The sequence below is a fragment of the Misgurnus anguillicaudatus genome, chromosome 8 (assembly GCF_027580225.2).
Source record: "Misgurnus anguillicaudatus chromosome 8, ASM2758022v2, whole genome shotgun sequence".
Taxonomy (NCBI): domain Eukaryota; kingdom Metazoa; phylum Chordata; class Actinopteri; order Cypriniformes; family Cobitidae; genus Misgurnus; species Misgurnus anguillicaudatus.
The window spans coordinates 24,473,748-24,495,303 of NC_073344.2; the positions used below are offsets into that span (position 1 = coordinate 24,473,748).

General features: G+C 37.1%; 2 protein-coding genes across 4 annotated transcripts in view; one reads left to right on the forward strand and one right to left on the reverse strand.

The window, feature by feature from the left end:
- rtf2 (replication termination factor 2) overlaps positions 1 to 21,556 on the forward strand; it is a 32,733-nt gene that overhangs the window by 5,185 nt on the left and 5,992 nt on the right. For both annotated transcript variants that reach the window (XM_073870528.1, XM_073870527.1), the window contains exons 5-7: positions 1,745 to 1,823; positions 21,011 to 21,124; positions 21,245 to 21,293. In XM_073870528.1, coding sequence (XP_073726629.1) covers positions 1,745 to 1,823; positions 21,011 to 21,124; positions 21,245 to 21,293 — 242 coding nt within the window. The remainder of the gene's footprint in view (positions 1 to 1,744; positions 1,824 to 21,010; positions 21,125 to 21,244; positions 21,294 to 21,556) is intronic.
- gcnt7 (glucosaminyl (N-acetyl) transferase family member 7) lies at positions 5,836 to 21,548 on the reverse strand. 2 transcript variants are annotated; one of them, XM_055213088.2, is made up of 4 exons: positions 21,364 to 21,548; positions 9,340 to 10,333; positions 9,105 to 9,200; positions 5,836 to 8,932 (listed from the first exon to the last, which is right to left on the reverse strand). In XM_055213088.2, the coding sequence occupies exons 2-4, from the start codon at positions 10,295 to 10,297 to the stop codon at positions 8,697 to 8,699; spliced, it is 1,290 nt and encodes a 429-aa protein (XP_055069063.2). In that variant the 5' UTR covers positions 10,298 to 10,333; positions 21,364 to 21,548; the 3' UTR covers positions 5,836 to 8,696. The 2 variants fall into 2 exon arrangements, with proteins under 2 accessions (XP_055069063.2, XP_055069062.2); XM_055213087.2 differs by lacking the exon at positions 21,364 to 21,548 and adding an exon at positions 12,498 to 13,112 and having other exon boundaries at positions 5,837 to 8,932.

Below are 21,556 nucleotides of genomic sequence, written 5' to 3' on the forward strand. Positions count from 1 at the left end.
AAGATTATCTTGTTGGACAAAACGTGTAAACATCGTAAACTTTTGTTAAACCTGAACTTGTTATTTGTGATAATCCAAAAGCTTATGGGAAAAATGAATGGTGAGGTAACTTGTGTCCCGCTAACTTCCGGGTTGGTTTACAAAAATATGTCATCCCTGCGGCACTTTATTACATGTTATCGTAATGTGTGTGACACATAACACAAATTCAGCTGCATTGGTTTGATATTTACAATGAGGAAAATAAGTATTTGAACACTGTGCTATTTTGCAAGTTCTCCTACTTAGAAATCATGGAGGGGTCTGAAATTGTCTTCGTAGGTGCATGTCCAATGTGAGAGACATAATCTAAAAAAAAACTCCAGAAATCACAATGTATGATTTTTTTAAACTATTTATTTGTGTGATACAGCTGCAAGTAAATATTTGAACACCTGAGAAAATCAATGTTAATATTTGGTACAGTAGCTTTTGTTTGCAATGCCAAACGTTTCCTGTAGTTTTTCATCAGGTTTGCACACACTGCAGGAGGGATTTTGGCCCACTCCTCCACAAAGATGTTCTCTAGATCAGTCAGGTTTCTGGCCTGTCACTGAGAAACACGGAGTTTGAGCTCCCTCCAAAGATTCTCTATTGGGTTTAGGTCTGGAGACTGGCTAGGGCACGCCAGAACCTTGATATGCTTCTTACAGAGCCACTCCTTGGTTATCCTGGGTGTGTGCTTCGGGTCATTGTCATGTTGGAAGACCCAGCTTCGACCCATCTTCAATGCTCTAACTGAGGGAAGGAGGTTGTTCCCCCAAAATCTTGCAATACATGGCCCCGTCATCCTCTCCTTAATTCAGTGCAGTCGCCCTGTCCCATGTGCAGAAAAACACCCCCAAAGCATGATGCTAACACCCCCATGCTTCACATACTCATCATTCTTCTTCCTCCAAACACGTTTAGTGGAATTATGACCAAAAAGTTATATTTTGGTCTCATCTGACCACATGACTTTCTCCCATGACTCCTCTGAATCATCTAAATGGTCATTGGCAAACTTAAGACGGGCCTAGACATGTGCTGGTTTAAGCAGGGGAACCTTCGTGCCATGCATGATTTCAAACCATGACGTCTTAGTGTATTACCAACAGTAACCTTGGAAATGGTGGTCCCAGCTCTTTTCAGGTCATTGACCAGCTCCTCTCGTATAGTTCTGGGCTCATTTCTCACCTTTCTTACTATCATCTTGCATGGAGCCCCAGTCCGAGGAAGATTGACAGTCATGTTTAGCTTCTTCCATTTTGTAATGATTGCTCCAACAGTGGACCTTTTTTCACCAAGCTGCTTGGCAATTTCCCCGTAGCGCTTTCCAGCCTTGTGGAGGTGTACAATTTTGGGAGAACTTGCAAAATAGCAGGGTGTTCAAATACTTATTTGCTCACTGTATGTGAGATTATCAGGATGTTATAGCACTGTTCATGTGAAAATAAACACATATGCTTTATCAAAAATATAAGCTTCACATTTCTGCTTTTAAACCTCTGCGTCACTTCATTACTGTTTTCAGATATTTTCTTTTTATTTATATAAAATCATGCACCAGTCAAAATGATTCGGTATTAAAACATATCATTTATCCATAAATAATTATTTTCAATGTGTCTTCAGTTTCTTCTGCTCCTAAAACATTTGTGTTGATATGAGTGTTACTTTACATGTTGTTTTAATGTTGATATGTGTGTTGTTTTGTGTTTGTCAGGTTTTGTTACTTGCAGACGTGTGGATGTGTTTTCTCAGAACGAGCGCTCAAAGAGGTTAAGACAGAGATCTGCCACAAGGTGAGATAAAATCAAAAAAAAAAAAAAAAATTGTTTCCTGTGTAGATGCTGTTTTTGAGGCCAAAAACTGTGTTTTGAGTTAGATGCATGTTATTTTGTACATCGTACACGTTTTTAGAAGTTTGTTTCATATGTGTTTCAGTCTTTAGTTTTGGCTTATTGGCACATTTACTCTTAAGGGTGTTTGATCATTTACATTGAATTATTTTGTCTGTGATAGGGCTGCAACTAATATATATTTTCATAATTGATTAATCGGGCGATTATTTTCTCGATTAATCGACTAATCGGAAAAATATAAATATTACTCAATTTAATTTGTCAATTATTATAGGTAAAAAATACACATAATTAAGGTATTTAAGTGTACTTAAAATGCAAAAGCCACACACTATTACAGAGATTTACTAATATAATATTTTTGATTTTGATGTTTAAGCCTTAAATAAAAAAAAGTTTAAATAGCTTTTAAACAGTAAAATAACTTTAAATGTCAAAACATAAACAAACAAAACAATTTGAGTCTTCAGGAAAGTGCTGGTGAGGAAATTTTGCCATAGATTAATAAACTCATTTTAATCTTCAACTTTAGACCTTGATGAGAAATAACATTATTCATTAAATAAATAAATAAGCTGTATGATATGAAAGTTATATACATGCGTTGTTACAGTAATAAAAACCTTGATTTTTCTCTTACTTTATAACAGACGCTTGTTTGTGGTTCAATACTATTTTTATGAAAAACGTACAACAAATAAACGAATACAAACTCGCTTGTATTAATGGACGAAATTAAACCTTTATTAACCAGTGTTCATTTGTGCTTTTGCTTTCGTCATTGTCCTGTCAGGGTTGCCAGATCCACTTAACAAAACCAGCCAAATTGCTATTCAATATTAGTCCAAAGGCATCCCATAACTATTCCCAGCCCAAATACCAACAACTAACGAACCAAATCCTTTCATCTCTTACCCTCAGACAAACATCAACCTGCAGAAACAGTTTAAAAGTAGACCAATTCAGAACTCCGCCCAAAGGCAGAGGATCTGGCAACGCTGCCTTGCTTTTATACAAGCCGGTTGCACGGTGAGAATCAGCAGTGCCTGATAAACGTGCAGCTTGCGTTGTATGAAGAAAACATCCCTGACTTTAAGCACGCACCTCACCCTGTGTGAATAAACAGTGCCTGTCTTTAATTATAAGCGCACAGTTCGTGCAGACCATGTCCACACTGTCCGCTGGTGGTGCGTGAGCATGTGACATCACAGACCAACAAATTTTATTATGGATTTTTTATCAGGGATTTTATCGATTAGTAGTTGCAGCCCTAGTCTGTGATCATTATTGGACTATGATAAACTTGAAGATGAGATTCCAGCTGCGATCGAACATCCGTGTGCACGCCCTTAATGTGTGTACATTCTGCTGTGTGGATTGTGTGTGGTTGTATTTGAACCGTGGCTAATAAGTGTCGACTCTGTAGTGTGCTCTCAGTAGTGAATCATTAACCTCTCTGTGCCCTGCTTCATTCTAATTGGTTTCAGGCTGAACGAGCAGATTTTTTTTTTATGGCATTTGTCTTAATTAATACAAATATTGAGACGGAAATAAGGAAATTGCATCTCAGAGTCGTCATCTTTCCTAGTCTGTATAAACATGTCGAGATTGAAGGTACTGCTCTGTGTGCACTGCGCTTGGACAAACACTCTGCAAAATTTGAATACAGTTTATAAGCACCTGTAGGCTATTCATTCCAGAAGCAAATTTGAACTATTCTTGGTGCTGTTAATCATAACCTGTGGTTATGTATTGTGTTACACGCTTTTTTGGTTTTTGATCGATCAGCCAAGTCTGCGTTTCATTTCACAGAACTCATGACTGGACAAGAAAAGCCTTTTCTCTTGCAATATCTTGATTTGAAAACTAATGATTTGGTCTTTAGATGTGGCTCAGTTCCTGCTATGAAGGTCGTCTATGTTATTTTTCTCTTTAAAGTTGTACACAAGTGGGTGAGTTTGATCAGGGTTGGAGCTAAACTCTGTAGTGCAGCTAAAGCTCGTCCGTGCTATTCTCCGAGATGTTTTAACATTTAGCTACTAGTTATCCTCCAGACAGTGATGGACTACGTCTTTCTCTCATTTGCCCATGTGAAGCGCGTCCACGCTATTCTCCAAAATGCACTTGATGGTCTTTTGGGCAGAAAATTATTATTATTATGTTTTTTTAGACGAGCTAGTTAAGGCGATAGGGTTTCCCAGCTTAGGCGGGCCGCCCGAACTGCAAAGTGCTGCGGGAAACTCTGAAAAAGTTTTGATATTTTTCCTATTTAAAACTTGACTCTTCTGTAGATACATCGTGTACTAAGACCAACGGAAAATTAAAGTTTAGATTTTCTAGGCAGATATGGTGAGGAACTATACTCTCAATCAAGGACTTTGCTGCCGTAACATGAGTGCAGCAGGTGCAATGATATCATGCAGCAGCCGAAAATAGTCCCCTTAGTAACTTTCAATAACAGGGGACTATTTTTGGGCACTGCGTGATATCATTGGGCCTCCTTTAATAAAGCCACATACCTTTTATGTAGATACAGAAACAATGTAACATATTGGATTAATGCATTCTTTGGCACCTTTAAGTAACATAAACCCCAAATCCCCTTAATCATTCATCACAATGGGTGAAACCAAGACTATAGTTCTGATGTTGAACTACACAAAATACAGTGTAAACCTGAACAGTACAATGCACTTATTTAAAATGAGTAAACTGTACTCAAACCTGTGAAAAAGTTTATAAAGGTTTATAAAACTTAAAGGTTTTATGTGTGTTCAATGAGTTCACCGTTTTGAGATATGTGTTGTTTTATCATATAAAAAAATCTGCAAAAGTCAGCACTGAGCTCAGTCTCTTAACACTTTTACCGGTTTTAATTTCATGAGTCACATAATCTGTTTCTGTAACTTGTGAATAAAAATAAACGGTAAAAAGTAGTTTTAAGTATTGTATACAAAAAGTAGTTTTAAGTATATTGTACTTAAATATTAAATAAAATTAAATGTAAATCACAGATAGAGAACTTCTGAAATCGGTTAAATTTTGTGGTCAGAAAACGTATAAATAAAGATAAAAGAACCAAAGTTGGGACACGGTTTAAGATACAGATACTTAGGGCTGTAACGATTAATCTTGCAAATGCGCGTTTTCTCAATGAATTAATTTTAATGAATTACGGTGAAATCCCGGCACATCCCAAAGCCAGGGCGCGCTCTCGTGCAGAAACTCCCTTTGTGCCACAGAAGTAGCAGCATTACAAACGCAATTACAGGTGTAAATGTCTACAGGAATATTTATATCGCTGTTCTTCAAATTGTTTCAGGTATTTTCATGATAATAAATAATATTTTGAATGATTTTGTTTAACGAGTGTTGATTTTTTTTTAAATGCACGTTGCAAACGACTTTGACTCATAATGATTTTAGATTGATAAGGACTTCTTACTGATCAAATACCGTAGTAGACGCACAAGCTGTGCATGAAACACAGAATCGCAGCCTTGCGATTAAAAATCGATTTCAGACAGGCATTTTCAGTGGGACACACGATTAATTGTTAAAGCCCTACAGATACTCAACATATTCCATAAAAATCTAAAATGTGCTCCATGTCTACAGGTACAGCTGAATCTTTATTGTTTTGAACCTACTTTTATACCAGAGGTCCTGGACATCTTATTCAGATACATGGCGCCATATATTAGATTATACAAACTGATAATAAAAAGATTGCTCTGCTCTGCTAGAAATCTTATAATGGGTTGTGGTTAATCTAACATCAAGAAATTGGTTCAAAACAAACATCAGTCATTATAATAGAAGACTCTGCTGTTATCTTTGCAAATGGAGGAAGCAAATGAAGGAGGGGGGGGGGGGTAATTGTGGCCAACATGTATTTGAGAAAAAAAAAATTGTGATTTTTATTTTTTATTTTATTAAAGATAAAAAGGAGAAATATTTTATAAATCATAGCTCATAATTTCCAAGGGTGCCAATATTTTGGTTCACAACTGTAAGTGGAGGAGAGACACTCAAAATATTAAAGCTGTGCTACTTTGTGGTGATGCATTTGACTCTGAGCGTGGTTGTGATTTATAATTATTAATGGATGTAATGTCTTCCTCTATTGGGTTTTCTGGTTAAACCAATCAACCTAATCTTATCTCAGAGCCTAAGTGCTCAGGCCTTGCATTAGCTTTGGCTGAGGTTTCATTTATGGGCACAACTGGGCATTATAAAGTGAAGCATAGAAGACAAACATTATAAAATGAAGTCAAATCATTAACCTCTTCATAGCAGATGTTTGTTTTGCATTTGGATTTACATATTAAAAATATGAGGTTGGAAAATGGTAGTAGGAAGTGATAAATTAAGGTCAATCTTACATCATGCAGTAGTGGTTATATTTAAATGTGTGTGTTCAGAAGGCATTTGCCCAAAGTGACTCACACATCAGTCTGTCTGTGTGCCTTGAAAGTTTTTATTTATTAATTTATTTAATAATAACAAATATATTGTAAAAAAAAATACATATCTTTCTTGACATTTTTTAGTTGACTGTGATAAGTGTTTTCTTTAAATCTAGAGTAAAATTCATTCAATCTAACCGGGGGTTCACACCAGTCGTGTTTGAGGCGTCAAATTCACGCGTACCGTGTCTAGTTTGCCACTTGAACATTTTGAGTTTACTCGCTTCATTCACATGTGAAATTATAGATATCGAGAATTCACGCGGAAATCGCATCATGGGAGGGGCTTCTGCAACTCCGCTCGCTTTCTGTAATCACGTCACTACTAGAGCAAGATCCTGATTGGTTAATGTGTTGCGTTTTTCCGCCAAAGTTCAAATGTTTCAACTCTGAATCGCGTCTACCACACCGCGCTTAACGCCTCATTCGCGCCGTGCTAAACGCCTCAGTCGCGCCGCGAGACCTCCAGACGCGCGTCAACACGACTTGGGGATGAAATCACTTGCGCTTGACGCCTCTACTGCGGCTGGTCTGAACGCAGCATAACAGTCTTCAAGTTTAAAAGTGCTAGAAGGATTAGCGAAAAAGATTGACAGTAGCTTCCATTACCCTTTACCATGACTTTCGCATTCCTGTTAAACATAGTAAATCGCTTCCGGTTCTGTATGCTCTACGGTGACGTGGTGCTATTTTCAGCCTTTAGGAGCTACTTAAGATGAGAATAACCAATGTCCAGTGGATATGCTCGTTAACATCTTAAACCAAAGTAAAAGAACATTTACTAACTTTTTATACTTTATAGTTTTTGACAAAGGCATTTTCTTCTCACATACATTTAGATATTAGAATAAAAAGTAACATGACACAAATAATATGAATAACAATAACAAGCTACGATAGCAATACCGGCAACCGGAAGCGATCAACCCAGTTTTCCGGTTTGGTCAGGTGACGTTCGACATATACTGTATTGACATTAAAATACTAGGGCTGCAAAATGATTAATCACAACTAATCATTTGCAGAATAAAGGTCTCTGTCCACACCATATATGTGTATGTACTGTGTATAACAATTATGTATATATAAAAATACACACAGACGCAAGTATGTATTTAGAAAATATTTGCCTTTATATAGATTTTTATATTTGTATATAATTTATATTGTATATAATTATAAATACTTAAAGACGCTCTAAGCAAATTCACGCATTTTAGGCCATAAAACATTTTTTGGTTTCATACAGTAAACATCTCTTCACTATCTGCTAGCTGCCTGTCCCCTGAACACACTTTAAAAAAAAAACGCGGTCTCTGTAAAGAGCCCAGGCTCCACAAACTGCAACAAATACAAAGTGGTCAAACCTACCACCACGAAACATAACAAAGTGTATCAGCCAATAAACGACAAGAAGGATTTGGGAGTGTGGGTTGGGACACTTTCAGAAAGCATAGAAGGGAGGCGGAGGAGTTAGCTACGCTCGGTTTTGTTTGGCAACACTTCGAACGTCAACAAAAAGTGACGTCACACAGATTCGCTTAGAGCGCCTTTAATACTTAAATAGATTTTTTTCTTAAAATTGTACATGCACGTGTGTGTGTGTGTATTTATATATATACATACATAATTAATGTACACAGTACACCCACATATATTTTGCAAACAAAAACCTTGTTTCTGCAAGCAATTAGTTGTGATTAAACGTTTTGCAGCCCTAGAAATTACAGCTAATGGAAACACATAATTGTACGTGTTAATTCGCAAAAACTCCCATATATTGCAAAAAAGTTTTTTAGCTCACATGAGGTGCTTTTCAGGCAATTCAAAAAAGTGTATTTGCGCCATCATTTCACAAAAAGATTATTGAGTTTAAGAAAATAACGCAGACGATTTGCACAAATCTGTAATGGAAACGGTATTAGCGATAGTAGCTAAGCAGGGCGGCACTGAAATTGCAATGCAATACCCAGATTCAACACAAATATTTAATAAAAAAGCAAAACAACATTATGTAAAACCATAGGATTCAATCACATGTTTCATATATATTACTTAAAATATAATTTGTCTACTACAATGCACGTTAATATACGACACAATAAAATCTTGGTTGTTTTCTGTAGCAGTATTTGTTAGATTTATGTGGCAGATGCTTGACCAATACATTATATATTCATTGTAACATATAAAGTTGGCTAACATTTCTATTAATAATACAGCAGTTATGAAGTCTTTACAGCTGCAATGTAGCATGAGCAGCAAATGTCTTGTCATTTTTCTGCGATCCAAGAGAGACTCGATTTAGGGAAACGATATCGTGCCGTAATGTTTGTCTTTACGTTCACCCCCCTGCTGTTGAATTTGAACTGCCTTCAAGGACTTCTGTGATAAGATGCCATGATGGTTGTATAGGAACCATCGTTTGCTGTAAAAGTTTGTGTCTGTGCCACAATTCCAGACAGTCCAAAGCTTTAGGGAAGCCCGCAGTCTCAAATTTATTAGCAAACATGCTGTATCTTTCCACAACCCACAGCAAGTCGTTAGTCCCGTATATGCAGATATCCCTGACGTATTGTCCTGTGGAAACAAACACATGTGATCTCTGTGATGACTCTCAAGAATACTAAGATTGCATTATCTTATGTGAGATATTGCACAATTAGTCCCATGTGATATTATGCAATCTGTTATTACATTTGTAATGTTATAGAAATTTACTGCCAGAATCAGTAATTAGGTGCTCTCATACCTTTACAACCCTGGTGTGATATTCCCTCCTGGTCCTTCCATTTGATAGCACGAACGTTGCCTTCCCATCCACCCTCAATATAACTGCCAGGGGCTTCTAAATAAATGAACATGAAAAAACGCATACTGAGTCACCAACTTATTTACTAAACATGAAAGTATTAAGGAGAACAATGAGTCACATTACAAGAACCTCCCCAAGTTTTCATTAACAACATTCTGCGGTTTTGTCTTACCTGCCACATGATTTAGCGTCACCCAATAATGTTCATCTGGACTAAAGGTGTCTCTAGACCAACTCAACAGGTCTTTGGCTACGGGGCTGTTGAGTATATACTGTACAAACTGCCTTGTCAAGGAGTAATAGGCAGTCCCGAAGTAGATGGTCAGGTTATGTGGAGGTGGCCCCTTCGTGAAGCGTTTGCCTACTGGTGCCACGTGGGAGTCCTTGACTTCCTTGTATTGAAACTGAGTTCTGTACTGGATGTGAGATGGCTGCTTGATTCCCGGTGTCATGTTCTTATCTTTCCACTTAGATTCCTGCATGTACCGAACCAACTCCAGGTTGGTCTGAATGGGAAAGTCCTGGCCGCACAAATTGATAACTCTTTTCCAGTTCGTGGGAGACCTCACAAGGTCTTCCATACAGTTGATGTCCGCCTTTAGACGGGAGAAACCGGCGTAGGTCACCCTTTCGCTGACGCTAGCCAGAAAGACATTCGGAAAGCACCTGGCGAGGTTCCGAACGCTCGCCTTGTAGTCCTCTGACGCTTTAGCGTCCACATGTATGCAGTAGACGTTCTGCGGAGCGTAGATGGCTCTCAGAAGTCGAAGAAATGTTTCAAGCTCTTTGTGTATAGTAATGATGAATGCTAAAGGAAAGTCGTCTTCTTCTTTGCTTAATGGCACCATAATAAAGTGAAGTTTCGATTGCAATTCAGTGCAGTTCGCATCGGGGTCGGCGACATAGCTCGTCATCCTCGTACAGTCTTTTCGTTCCCATCTGAAGCCCGGCCTTGGCGAAGGAAGAATCGGACAGTCTTCCTCCGGGGCTTGGCACATAAAGTCGTTTGGAGAGGGAGAAGCTTGGGGTGCGTTAGATATATTGGCCTTTAGGTAGATGGTGAAACAGATAAGGATACAGATTCCAAGGCAGAGAAGGAAACTGCACTTGGCACTCTCAAGCTGGACCATAATAGTCCAGCATTAGTAGAGCAACTTATAGATCTCCTGAAACACAAAAACATCAAAATTATTAACATAAAGTACATTTTTATCAAATAACTATTCATTTAACAATAATTAAAGACTTTTTGCGCAAATAACCACAAGTATTAACGTAACAATGTAGGCTATATCACTTTTATGTCATATGGCTTATTTATTTTGTTAATAATGAAAAATATTAATACTCATCAAGGTCTAATGTTGAAGATTAAAATGAGTTTATTTAGGCCTGTCATGATAGCTACTTTTCGGTTAATTGCCCCAGAAATAATGGCGATAGTCGATAGTATAGTCTTTTTATGTCACTGATTATATATGACAATAAAATAGCATAATAATGCAAGTACATCCTTTCTAAGAACACAACTTAAACTTTTAAGAATATTAAGATGAATAAATTTGAATATAAATATAATTTAATAAGATTTTAATTATTTAATACATTAAAATTTTATAAACTATGCCTTTAAATTTAAACAGCTAAATAAAAACGTTTTGTTCAGTGTAAATTCCTGCTTGCTTTAGTCGAGTGTTACTGATCGCATCTGTGGATATGTGCCAATTAGGGCTGGGTATCGATTCAGATGTTCCAGATCGATTCGATTTCGATTCACAAGCTATCGAAATCGTTTCTCAATTCAATTTTCGACCACGTTTCAAAAAACGATTAATCGAAAAAATATATATATTTTTTTGCCCAGCCCTAGCGCCAATACGCCTACGTTTAATAATCGGTGGCTAAATTTATTCACCAGTACATCCCTGTATACTCAATACATTTTGTTTATTATTATTTTGGCATTTAAAGATGTTTTACTTTTTAAAAGCTGCACAACCGTTTTTATTTAAAGCTTAAAATCAAGGTCAAAATTAAAAAGATTATTTTAGTAAAACTCTGTGCGTGGCTTTTGCACTTTGTAAATGGCATTTCTACAGGTAAATACACTAATTTAGTTTTAGCTTTAATAAATGAAAATTCTGAAAATGCTTTTTATCCGATAAGTCAATTAATCTAAATATTATTTTCCCGACTAATCGTATAAAAACGACATATTTTCTATGAAAATAAATGTGAGTTGCAGCCCTACTTTTATGTTAGTCATTTAGCTTTTGAGATATAGATAAATCAAACCTACTGTTTTGTGAAATTAGAAAGTACATGGACAAACATCTTCACTATTTTCGGTTGTCTCGATTACTCAGGGGCCATTTGCATATCCTATGTGGCCGGCATGATGATAACCAACAAGTGATGACACTTGTTTTCATATGTCTATAAGGTGATAAATGTCTTTTCCCTTTGGACACATTTCAGGGCTCTTCTTAATAGCACACTAGAGAGATTCGATCACCGTGATAGAAGTTTTGGATGCTGGTCGTGAGACACAGAAGAGCTTTGGGAGTCAGTTTTGTGTTTACAATTAAAGTTTTTTTTTTTTTAATGAGCCGCAAGGGTTCACGTAGTTCCTTACTTTGTCTATTGTCTCTTTGAACATGGAAAAGCACATGCTGTTCTGTTGGTGTCTGAAGTTTTCTGCCTGAATTGTTGGTTATACTTTAGCTTAAGCTACATTTCATGTTATCTATAGATGTAAGATAGCGTTGCGTGAGGAACAGACCAAAGTCATACTACACTTGACATCTTTCCTTCCTTTTACCCTTTTGCACAAATCCCCTCATAAAAAGGAAATTGATACCAAAACAATATTTATTGAAGAGTATGATTGCTAAGTGGTCGGAGTGGGAAAGGCATTCGATAAAATTGATGTAGTGTTTGTATGACCGTTCCCAAACAGTCGTTCATCTATTATAATAGTGTTATGTTACATTTTTCTTTCTGTTAGATGGAAGTCAGATTATGGCTGTATTATTCATGCTTTAACTTTGCTAATAATGGAAAGGTTTTTAGGTATTGAATGAGCACAACAGAAAGATTTGGTAGATGACATAACTTATTGTTTTCTGTACATGCTACATTGTCACAGCTATATTGCGTTATTAACATTATTAAATATTCAAATGCATGAATTAAAATCAAACGGAAACCCCATGCCTAGCTCTCTTATGACTTTCGGTTTGCTCAGACACACGCACACAAAGTGGTAACTGGCATGAGCACTCGAATGCAGTTAGATGCTTCCAGATAAATCCATTAAAGTGCGCCTACCTTTTAGTTGAAGCCGTGTCCACTCGTGCCTATAGGGATGAGATTAATCATTCACAAACGCACCCGTGGAATGTCACTTTCAACACAGCCTCAGCAGGACCGTTAGCGTTCGCTGTCAGAGAAACTGTGCTGTGTGAGAAGCAGTGGTTTCTATTGTCATGTGCGCAGCTCTCGTGGGGACTCGGTTACTCAGCTACCCTTCCCATGAGAGGAGGAGTTTATAATGGTTTGATCCAACTCATGCCTGTATTTCCACCTCTTTTGCTGTTCAACACTGAAGCCAACCCTGTTCTGAAATATTTACTTTGCATTTCTTTATTAGCGTTATAAACATCAAACCAGTACTGTAACCAGTTGTTTTTAAAAAACTGATATGATTTGTTTGTTGGTCTGTTTAATTGTAGTGCATTAGTAGTGTTGGGTTAGTAAATCAAAATTTTACTGTATTTAACAGTAATATTGTTAACAGTAATATTATTAACAGTAATATTGTTAACAGTAATATTATTAACAGTAATATTATCAACAGTAATATTATTACGATCACATTTTTTGTGCTCCCTATTGATCCACATTATTTACATTTGAGGATCTGCCGATACAGAGTCCCAATCCGATACTTGGATTTAAGATGATTAAAATTAAAATAAAATAACCCAGTGTATGCTTGATAACTTAAAAAGTGTTGCAATGCATTGAGAACAAAGTTTTAGCATGAATCAAATGATGTTCTTTTTAGTTTGATGTATTTTTTGATAAACAAACAAAAATATACTTTCTCTTATTTTTATTTGATTTTATAAAACGGTTAGTTCCAATCCTTGATTCTGATTGGTCAATAGGTGTGCTTTATTCACGATAAAACACTGCTATGACCGCTTCACCCAACCGGCTCTATTTAATATCACTGCGCCCTTAGCAACACCCTTAGCAACACATAAACATATAATGAGACAAAGTTTGAGAACAGTTTGTTGTTTTTATTTGAGCTTTCATGTTGTTGTTCGCAGTCAGGGACTATTTTTTCTAGCGGAAGGAATGCTTTTATTGATTTAACTTCATGAAAGTTGCACTAATATTTTTTTTACTTTAATATTGTGTGGTAACCGATTATAAAAGCAATAAGGTACTCGAGGCAAGTGCTGTATCGTGAATAAGTAACGGCTGAAGGGCGTTGTTAGGCACGACGCGAAGGCTCTTGTACCTTATTGCTTACATGTAGCCTATATCATTGTTTTACAGTTCAGCTTAGTGGAGTTTAAAAAAAGAATTTAAAATGTGTTAAATATCTGGGCTGATATAGACTACATAAGAATTTTCAGCATACACATTATCCCCAAAATTTTAACTTTTCCATAAATAAATAAGTAAATGTTATTTTACGTGGCAAGTAATGACACCTCATTTGGATAGTTTTATGTCACTGTACGTTTGGGATTAACTCTTTCCCAGCTTTTGACGAGTAAACTCACTTCCCTGCCAATGACGAGTTTTCCCGGCAGTCCATGTTTCTGCTATTATCTACCAGATAACCCCTGTGCACAAATACCCTCCAAAAAGAAAAATGATACTAAAACAATATTTGTTAAAGAGTATGATTGCTAAGTGGTCGGAGTGGAAAAGGCATTAGATAAAATTACTGATGTGGTGTTTGTACAACAATGTGGCGCGCGTGCCCGCTTGCGTTGTAAGGCGTATCCGCGCTATTCTTCGAGATGCACTTGACGGCCGGCCTTTTGTGCAGCTAAGTTTTTTTTTGGACAACCAAGTTAAGGCGGTAGGGTTTCCCAGATTAGGCGGGCCTCACGAACTGCAAAGCGCTGCGGGAAACCCTGGTGTCTGACTCCTGGGGCTGTAAGCGTAAATTCAGATACACACAAATAAAGCCTGTCAGATATCGCAGATATCGATCTTTCATGTACTACGGCTCTTTGATCAGTATGAAGACCTCATTGATCTGAAAAGGTTTTGAAGAACAACAATGTAAATATGCTTAGACATTTCCTAGAGTTGCGTGTGTAATGGTTCTTCTTCTGCGGTGCATATTGAGTTTCTGCACGAGAGCGCCCTCTGGCTTTTGGATGTAGCGGCAACCCACCATAATTCATTGAGAAGCATAGCAAGCATCACTGGCCGATTTATCATTACCTACCTACAAACAAGGACAGCTAGGGTCGATTACAAGCTATCAACACGGTTGACTTACCCTTCCAATGACGACAAAGCAGGTTTTAGCCTACAGACTCCAAAGTTGAATATTCTTTACAAAATTAGATTGCGTCCATTTGTACCTCTCCATGCTTTTGTATGCTTTTAAAGAGTCTCTGGAGTTGGCGAGGGAAATTTGATATTAAGATTCTGCAGGTCAGGGCAGCTATCTGTTCCCTTATTGATACACGCTAAAAGCACCCCGGGGGCATTATAGGGATCTGTTATGCTTAATCTATTAAGTTTCGTTACATACATGTCTTTGTCTTTTGAATTAAAGTGCGCAGTTGCTTTGAAACTCATGCTGGGGCTGTTCCTTTCATATTCGCTCCCGGCTGTGGCGACGTAAGGAGATTGGGTCATGCGATGTCCGGAGCTCTATGTCCCTACGACAGGTGCTTTATTTTGAGATGCCAGAGTAAACGCGCTTTTTCCATCGGGTGTTTCCGTTTCGAGGTTTTTATTGCTTAGGTGCTCGATGCTGTTTTGTTGCTTGCTATACTGCATTATAAAATGCTTGCATTGCATACATTACAAGCGTCTATTGTGATGCTTTCGGTTTTACACAAAACAGACAGTTTAACCGCGACGATGTGCGTTCTATGTTAACGACACTGCGTGACAGCCGATGTAAATAAAGGATCGGGCCGATACACACAGCCGATCCATATCTGTTTTAAAATGCCTTGCCGGCCCCAATGCAATAGTAATTCGTTACACTTCTCGATATATTACGTTTCCATTAATTTCACTGATGACAAGACACACCTTCTGTTACCTAATCAATGTGTTGGATATGATGCAGTGCTGCACAGACCGATCAGCATTAGAGCATCACGAGAGCGATTTAAAAGCTGTATCATCCAGCGATACTTTGATGATTGGTTTGCGCTGTGCTAAATGAATTCAAACACACTGAACATCTTCATCTTTTATGCTATAGCTTGCTGCTGACATCACATCACGTGCACAACATGAAGATTACGTTACGAAGATGAATCTGGGTGATTGATTTGACACTGCAAATGTAACATTGTAACAATCAATTTTTTTAATAATAAGTAATAATAATTACTGATTAAGTCATCGTTTTTTATTTTACAACTAGTTACTTGGAAAAAGGGGTCTTGTTACTGTAACCCATTACTGGCCAACACTGTTGGTTGTGTAATATAAAGATTTACATAATGATTTTCAACGAATGTTTATGGTCATTGGATTTGAATAATAGAATGAGTTCCTCTTTTCAAAGCAATACATGAGATGATAAATGAAACCGCTGGTGAGCATGCTATTACTAAAACAGCATGCACCAAACAGCAATGTAGCATTTATTCCTGCCGTTCAGTGGAAAAGCTAAAAATACTGTCAAAAAAAATGCAAGTACAGTTGTCAATTCTAAGTTACTTACTTAGTGTCTTTAACTCTTTCCCCGCCAGCATTTAAAAAAAAAAGTTGCCACCCAGCGCGAGCATTTTTCATGATTTTCACAAAAGTTTAATGCCTTCCAGAAATTGCCTTCTAGTTCTTCTTTAAATATATAACCAAACAATATATCAAATAAAAGAACAGACTATATGAAACAAAACAAACCGTTTCATCCTACCTTCATTAGTTCTCTTTTATCACCTCTCAAATATGGGTAGGTTTCTTCAAAAACACCCAATTTTAAGAAAAAAGCTGAGATAATTCAATTTTTGCGAAGGACCCCTGACAGAGATCAGATGCAGAGCGATCCTCAAAACATACACGGAGTTCGTTCTCTTTCATGTGAGGTGCTACTTCCGGTTGTATAAGTTGCGGAAGTGGATAATAGCGGTATTGCGGAAAGACAGAAGTTCTCGTCATTGGCAGGGAAGCGTTTTCTCTTTATTGACGAGCCATCTCGCAGCGAAAGAGTTAATAATCGCAGTTACAATTCAAGGGGAATAATCGACAATTATGATTTTTGTCATAACCCTACAGCCCTAGGCTGACTGACCTCTGACCCAACATTATAGACAGTTTCAGCAGTAACAACATAAACAAGCGGCTTTCATGGTCAACACGTAACTTCCGGTGAACTCCGCTAAGAATAAATAACAACAAAGTACTTTAAACATAGTTTATTTATATTGCAAGCAAAATAAACAACGCGTAGATTACCTAGGAAACCAAAACATTTGTTATTTTCAATGAGGTATTTGTTCAAGAGTTCAGTTTAGCAACTAGTTCGAAAATTAAAAAAACAAACCAGAAGTAAAGTTCGGACCAGACGCGTATCGCGTCACCGCACGTGCGATAAAACGGTCTATACAAACCATCAGAAGACATTTATTTACTGGAATTAGTTTTTAAGGGATGATGGATGCACATGTCCATCATCTTTCAGGTGAAGACATTTTGAATTATTTTAGTAAATATCTTGCATTTCCAAGCTTGTAATGTTCCCTGATCCATGTTCTCCCATTATAAGCTTGGAAAAGCAAGCACATTTACCAAACTAATTCTAAAAGATGATGGATCTCGGCACATCATGGTAATTTTGATATTTGGCTGAAGTATCGCTTTAATAATAGGATATGATTTAAAATATACATAAAGAAAGAAAGTCATATACACCTTGTTGTGAACCGTTTCCTTAATGTCGAACATGTTATGTAGATGATTATCATCTCAGATCAGTATCCTCCTGTGATTTCCGTATTTGCTGTTTTTGATCAGTAAGTCAGATTAACACTCTTGTGTATTTGCAGGACTGTTTCTGTTGATAAATAGCTTCTGTTGTGATTTTGTGTGTGTTTGGCTCTGAGACTCGTCTGTGTGTCTTTTCTACTTATCAGTCACCAAATTCTCCTCTTGTTTGCACGCTTAGGTTTCAGGCATTCAAGCGTATGATAGTTAATAGATAATCTCAAGTAATGTTTACTGACATTAATGATCTCTGATAAACCAGTTTAAAGGGGAAGTGAACGAATGGAAAAGCACCACAACCTTTCAATTGGAAATGTAAGGAAATTCAGAAATCTTCACCACAATGTTACAGGATTGCATAGGTTACTTGAGTCATTTTAAATGCAATACCGTTCATTTGCTAGGTTGTTTTAGAGCGTTGTTAGGGTGTTGATATGCTGTTGCTAGGGTTACATATTGCTAGGCGGGTAATGGAGTGAATGGGAGCCCACACATAAGTCTATGAGACCCATGAAATTAGTCGTAAGTCGCACATATATATTTGTATAAAAGCAAAAAAAAAAAAAACATTGCATTGGTCAGAATTATTGATTTTTCTTTTATGCCAAAATCATTTGTCGACCGCATACGTCATAGAGGATTATTATTATTATTACAGAAAAGCAACCGTTACATTTTAAGGTAACAATGAAACTATGATTGTATATCTTAAGTTTTTAACTCAATGGCGTATGCGGTCAACAAATACGACTTCCGGAAGACGCACCGAAATCCTGGACGGGATGCGTCCGGGAAGAATGGCACGTTTGGTCACCCTATGTAAAGATCATGTTGCATGAAGATATTTTGTAAATTTCCCACCAAAAATATATCAAAACGTAATTTTTGTGAGTCATTACAGCGGTAAGCCAGTAGAGATCGCTAAACCAAATCTTTTCATTAGTAATATGCTTTGCTACGGACTTCATTTGTACTTTGAACTTTAAAGGCTATACAAACTATACATCAATGTAAAGCTTATTTATTTAGCATTCGGATGATGTATAAATCTCAATAAAAAAAATACCCTTACGACTGATTTTGTGGTCCAGGGTCACATATGATGTTCTGGGGTGCGTTTCCCGAACAACGACGTAACTCGCTGCTGAACAACCATAGTATGACGCATAGTTGGAGAAACTAACTAGCCTGGTTCTACCAGACTCTCGTACATTTCATTTGTACAGAGAGTCTGGCCTCTCTCCATTAAGAAATGTTTACTTCCTTGTAGGCGGGTTCTCTGTTAAAGTTCAACACTATTGGATCTGCCCAGAGTAGGGGTGTCATGATTCTCCAAATCCTCGATCCGATTACATTTTCGATTCTCGTTTTTTTTTTTTGAAAGATAAAAGTGCGATGTCATTATTATTCATATCTTGGACATTGCTTGCTTTTCCTCGCATGTGGGTTTGTGGGCTTCACTTTACCCAAGAAAGCTTGTAGGATTCCTTCTTGCACGTTCTTGCGCGCGTCTTGGACTCCTAACATAAATCCAGCGCGTCATGGGGGCGTGGCAGCATCGACGATCCCATTTTTTAATTCGAAGTTCGAGGGTGTAAAAATAGATTTAAAATAGAAATCGTGACACCCTTAGCCCAGAGTCACTCAGGATCTGCCATAGCAATCGCTAACGTGTGGTCGTGACGTATATCATGCGCCGAAACCGTCCGGAAATTACAAGTCTGAATGATCAGACCAACAAAACTTAGCAAACATTGTTCTTGCTCCGCCTTTAACTTCTGTATATTCGTCAGTTTTGCAACAACGGACCGAATAGCTTTTCTCCGCTGTCATTACTGAACTACAACTCAAACTGACGCACAGCATCAACGTCATCGTTTTCGGCCACTCCCTCTGTTTGCTAAATGGTCCTACAAAATTTTATTTCTCAAAACGTTAGAATAGACCGAAATCCCAGACGTAGTACTGAAGGAAAATGAAATTGAGCGGAAGTGCGTAGGAGGGCGCAGCCAGGCTAGAAACTAACTAGCTTGTCAAGACTGTTTCCCAAAAACATAGTAACTTTGTCGAACATTTGTCATTTGAACCATGTTGGTTTAACAACATAGTTGACGATGTCACGTGGGAGGTTGTTTATTTTCAAGATATTTAATTCATGGGCAAGTTCCCTCTTACGTCACTCCTCCCATGGATTCCCCACGGTCTTAAAGCTCATAGGACTGCACACATGCGCAGTTTTCAAATGCAGTGCTTAAATTCTGTTTACAAACTTAAAATAAAATAAAATGTTTATATATTTAGAATGATGGATATAGACTGTACTACACGTTTTTTGCTTATTTTGTTCAAAAGCATGATCAACGTAAGTCTATATATGATAAGGTGAAGAGCTAACGTTCAAACCACACAAGTTTGCGATGCAGCTTTCAAATGTTCGTTTGAAGTATGGTTTCGGGAAACGCCAAATCGTTGAACTCGACGAAACTTACGACAGTAGTTGGCCAATGATGCTTTTGGGAGCGCACCCCTGGTTGTTTATAGCTCAAGTCTTCCTTTTGACTCTTTTACCGCCACTGACGATTTATCTTGTCAATTGGGAGAAAACGCTTTCCTGCCAATGATGAGATTTTATTTCCACTATTATCCACTAGGTGACCCAACTTATAAAACGCAGAAGCATCCACTGATCCAAAAACAGTAAAAACTCAGTGTATGTTTTGATCATCACTCTGAATCTGATCTCAAACAAGAGTCCTTTACAAAAATGCAATTATCACAGCTTTTTTTGAAATAACAAATTATTGGATGAAACTTTTTTTTTTTTTTTTTAAAGCAGAGGGTCTGTTTTCTTCTTTGGATATATTGTATGCTTATATATTTAAAGAAGAAGATTTTGTGGTAGGCATTAAACTTTTGTGAAATTTGTTTGAGAGTCTGAATGCGCAGAAAAGTTTAGGTATCGCTTATGCATTTATTTCCTTAAAATTTTTGATTGTCTTTTTGTAATGAAGGTAAACGATCCTGCAGTGTGACCTTTTTTTAAAGTAGCTTACAAATATTTGATATCGTCTCTCGGTTCATGTAAGTTTATAAGAGCTGTGTGCTTTGTGTTTTTTTTTAAGCTAGGGTTTGGCACAGCATAATACCACTTCCTTTTATTTCATCTACACACAATCGTAGGATACTTCAGCAAGAAAACAAATGAACAAAATAAAAATATCTCTCGTGTTAGACGCTTAATTTTTTTTACTATACTCTCTGACATTGCATTGGCTTTGCATTGAATAAGCAGGATTTTGTTTAATGTTCTTTTAAAATGATTGTCAAACTGCATTTTTTTATTTTTAACATTGTTATTTAGATTTTTTTATATTGATTTACATTTTATGATTTAATTGTTTTTTTATAAACTCACTGCAAGGTGGATCGCAAACCCCAGTTTGGGAAACCCTGACCTAGTTTAACAGCAAAGACATTTTTGTAAATTACAAAAAATGTAAAACGCACATTTAAATTCTGTTCAAGTAATATATATTAAAGCAAGTTGAGCGCATAAAGTGAAATAAGAAAAGCCTTTCGCTTCTGTTGTTTCGTTCTTTGTCAGTTCCTGATGTTCTTGTGGTTGTTTATAGTGTGGTGATCCTTTCCAAGAAGACGACATTGTGGTGTTGAATGGATCTAAGGAGGAAGTGGAGAAGCTGCAGAAAGCTTTGGATGAGCGCAGATTAAAAGCCAAATCAGCCAAGGTAAAGAGACCACAAAACACTTTCCGTCGTGTTGTACATCAAGCGGTTATCTGAAAAGTCGTTTTCCAGCGGATGTGGTTGTAAATGCTTTTTGTTAATTTTAATAAATTTCTCTATCATAAATCAAAGAAAAGTAAAGATGCAAAATCCTCCAAGACCGATGATTCAACAGTTATATATATATATATTTTTTTTATATCTGACGCAGTATGAGAAGATTTAAAGAAAAGATTTCTTACCGCGACTTTTTGTAAAGATGTGTTGTTTCATAGTGCTGTGATGTTTTGTGCTGTGATGGTGATAAGCTCTGTTGAGTCGTCTGTTTCTCAGAAACCAGGTTAACCTGTTCTGTTTATGTGTTTGAACACCTCCAGTTACTGCTAAAGCCGTTACCAGTCATATTTCCCACTTTATAATGTTTCCTATTTCTCT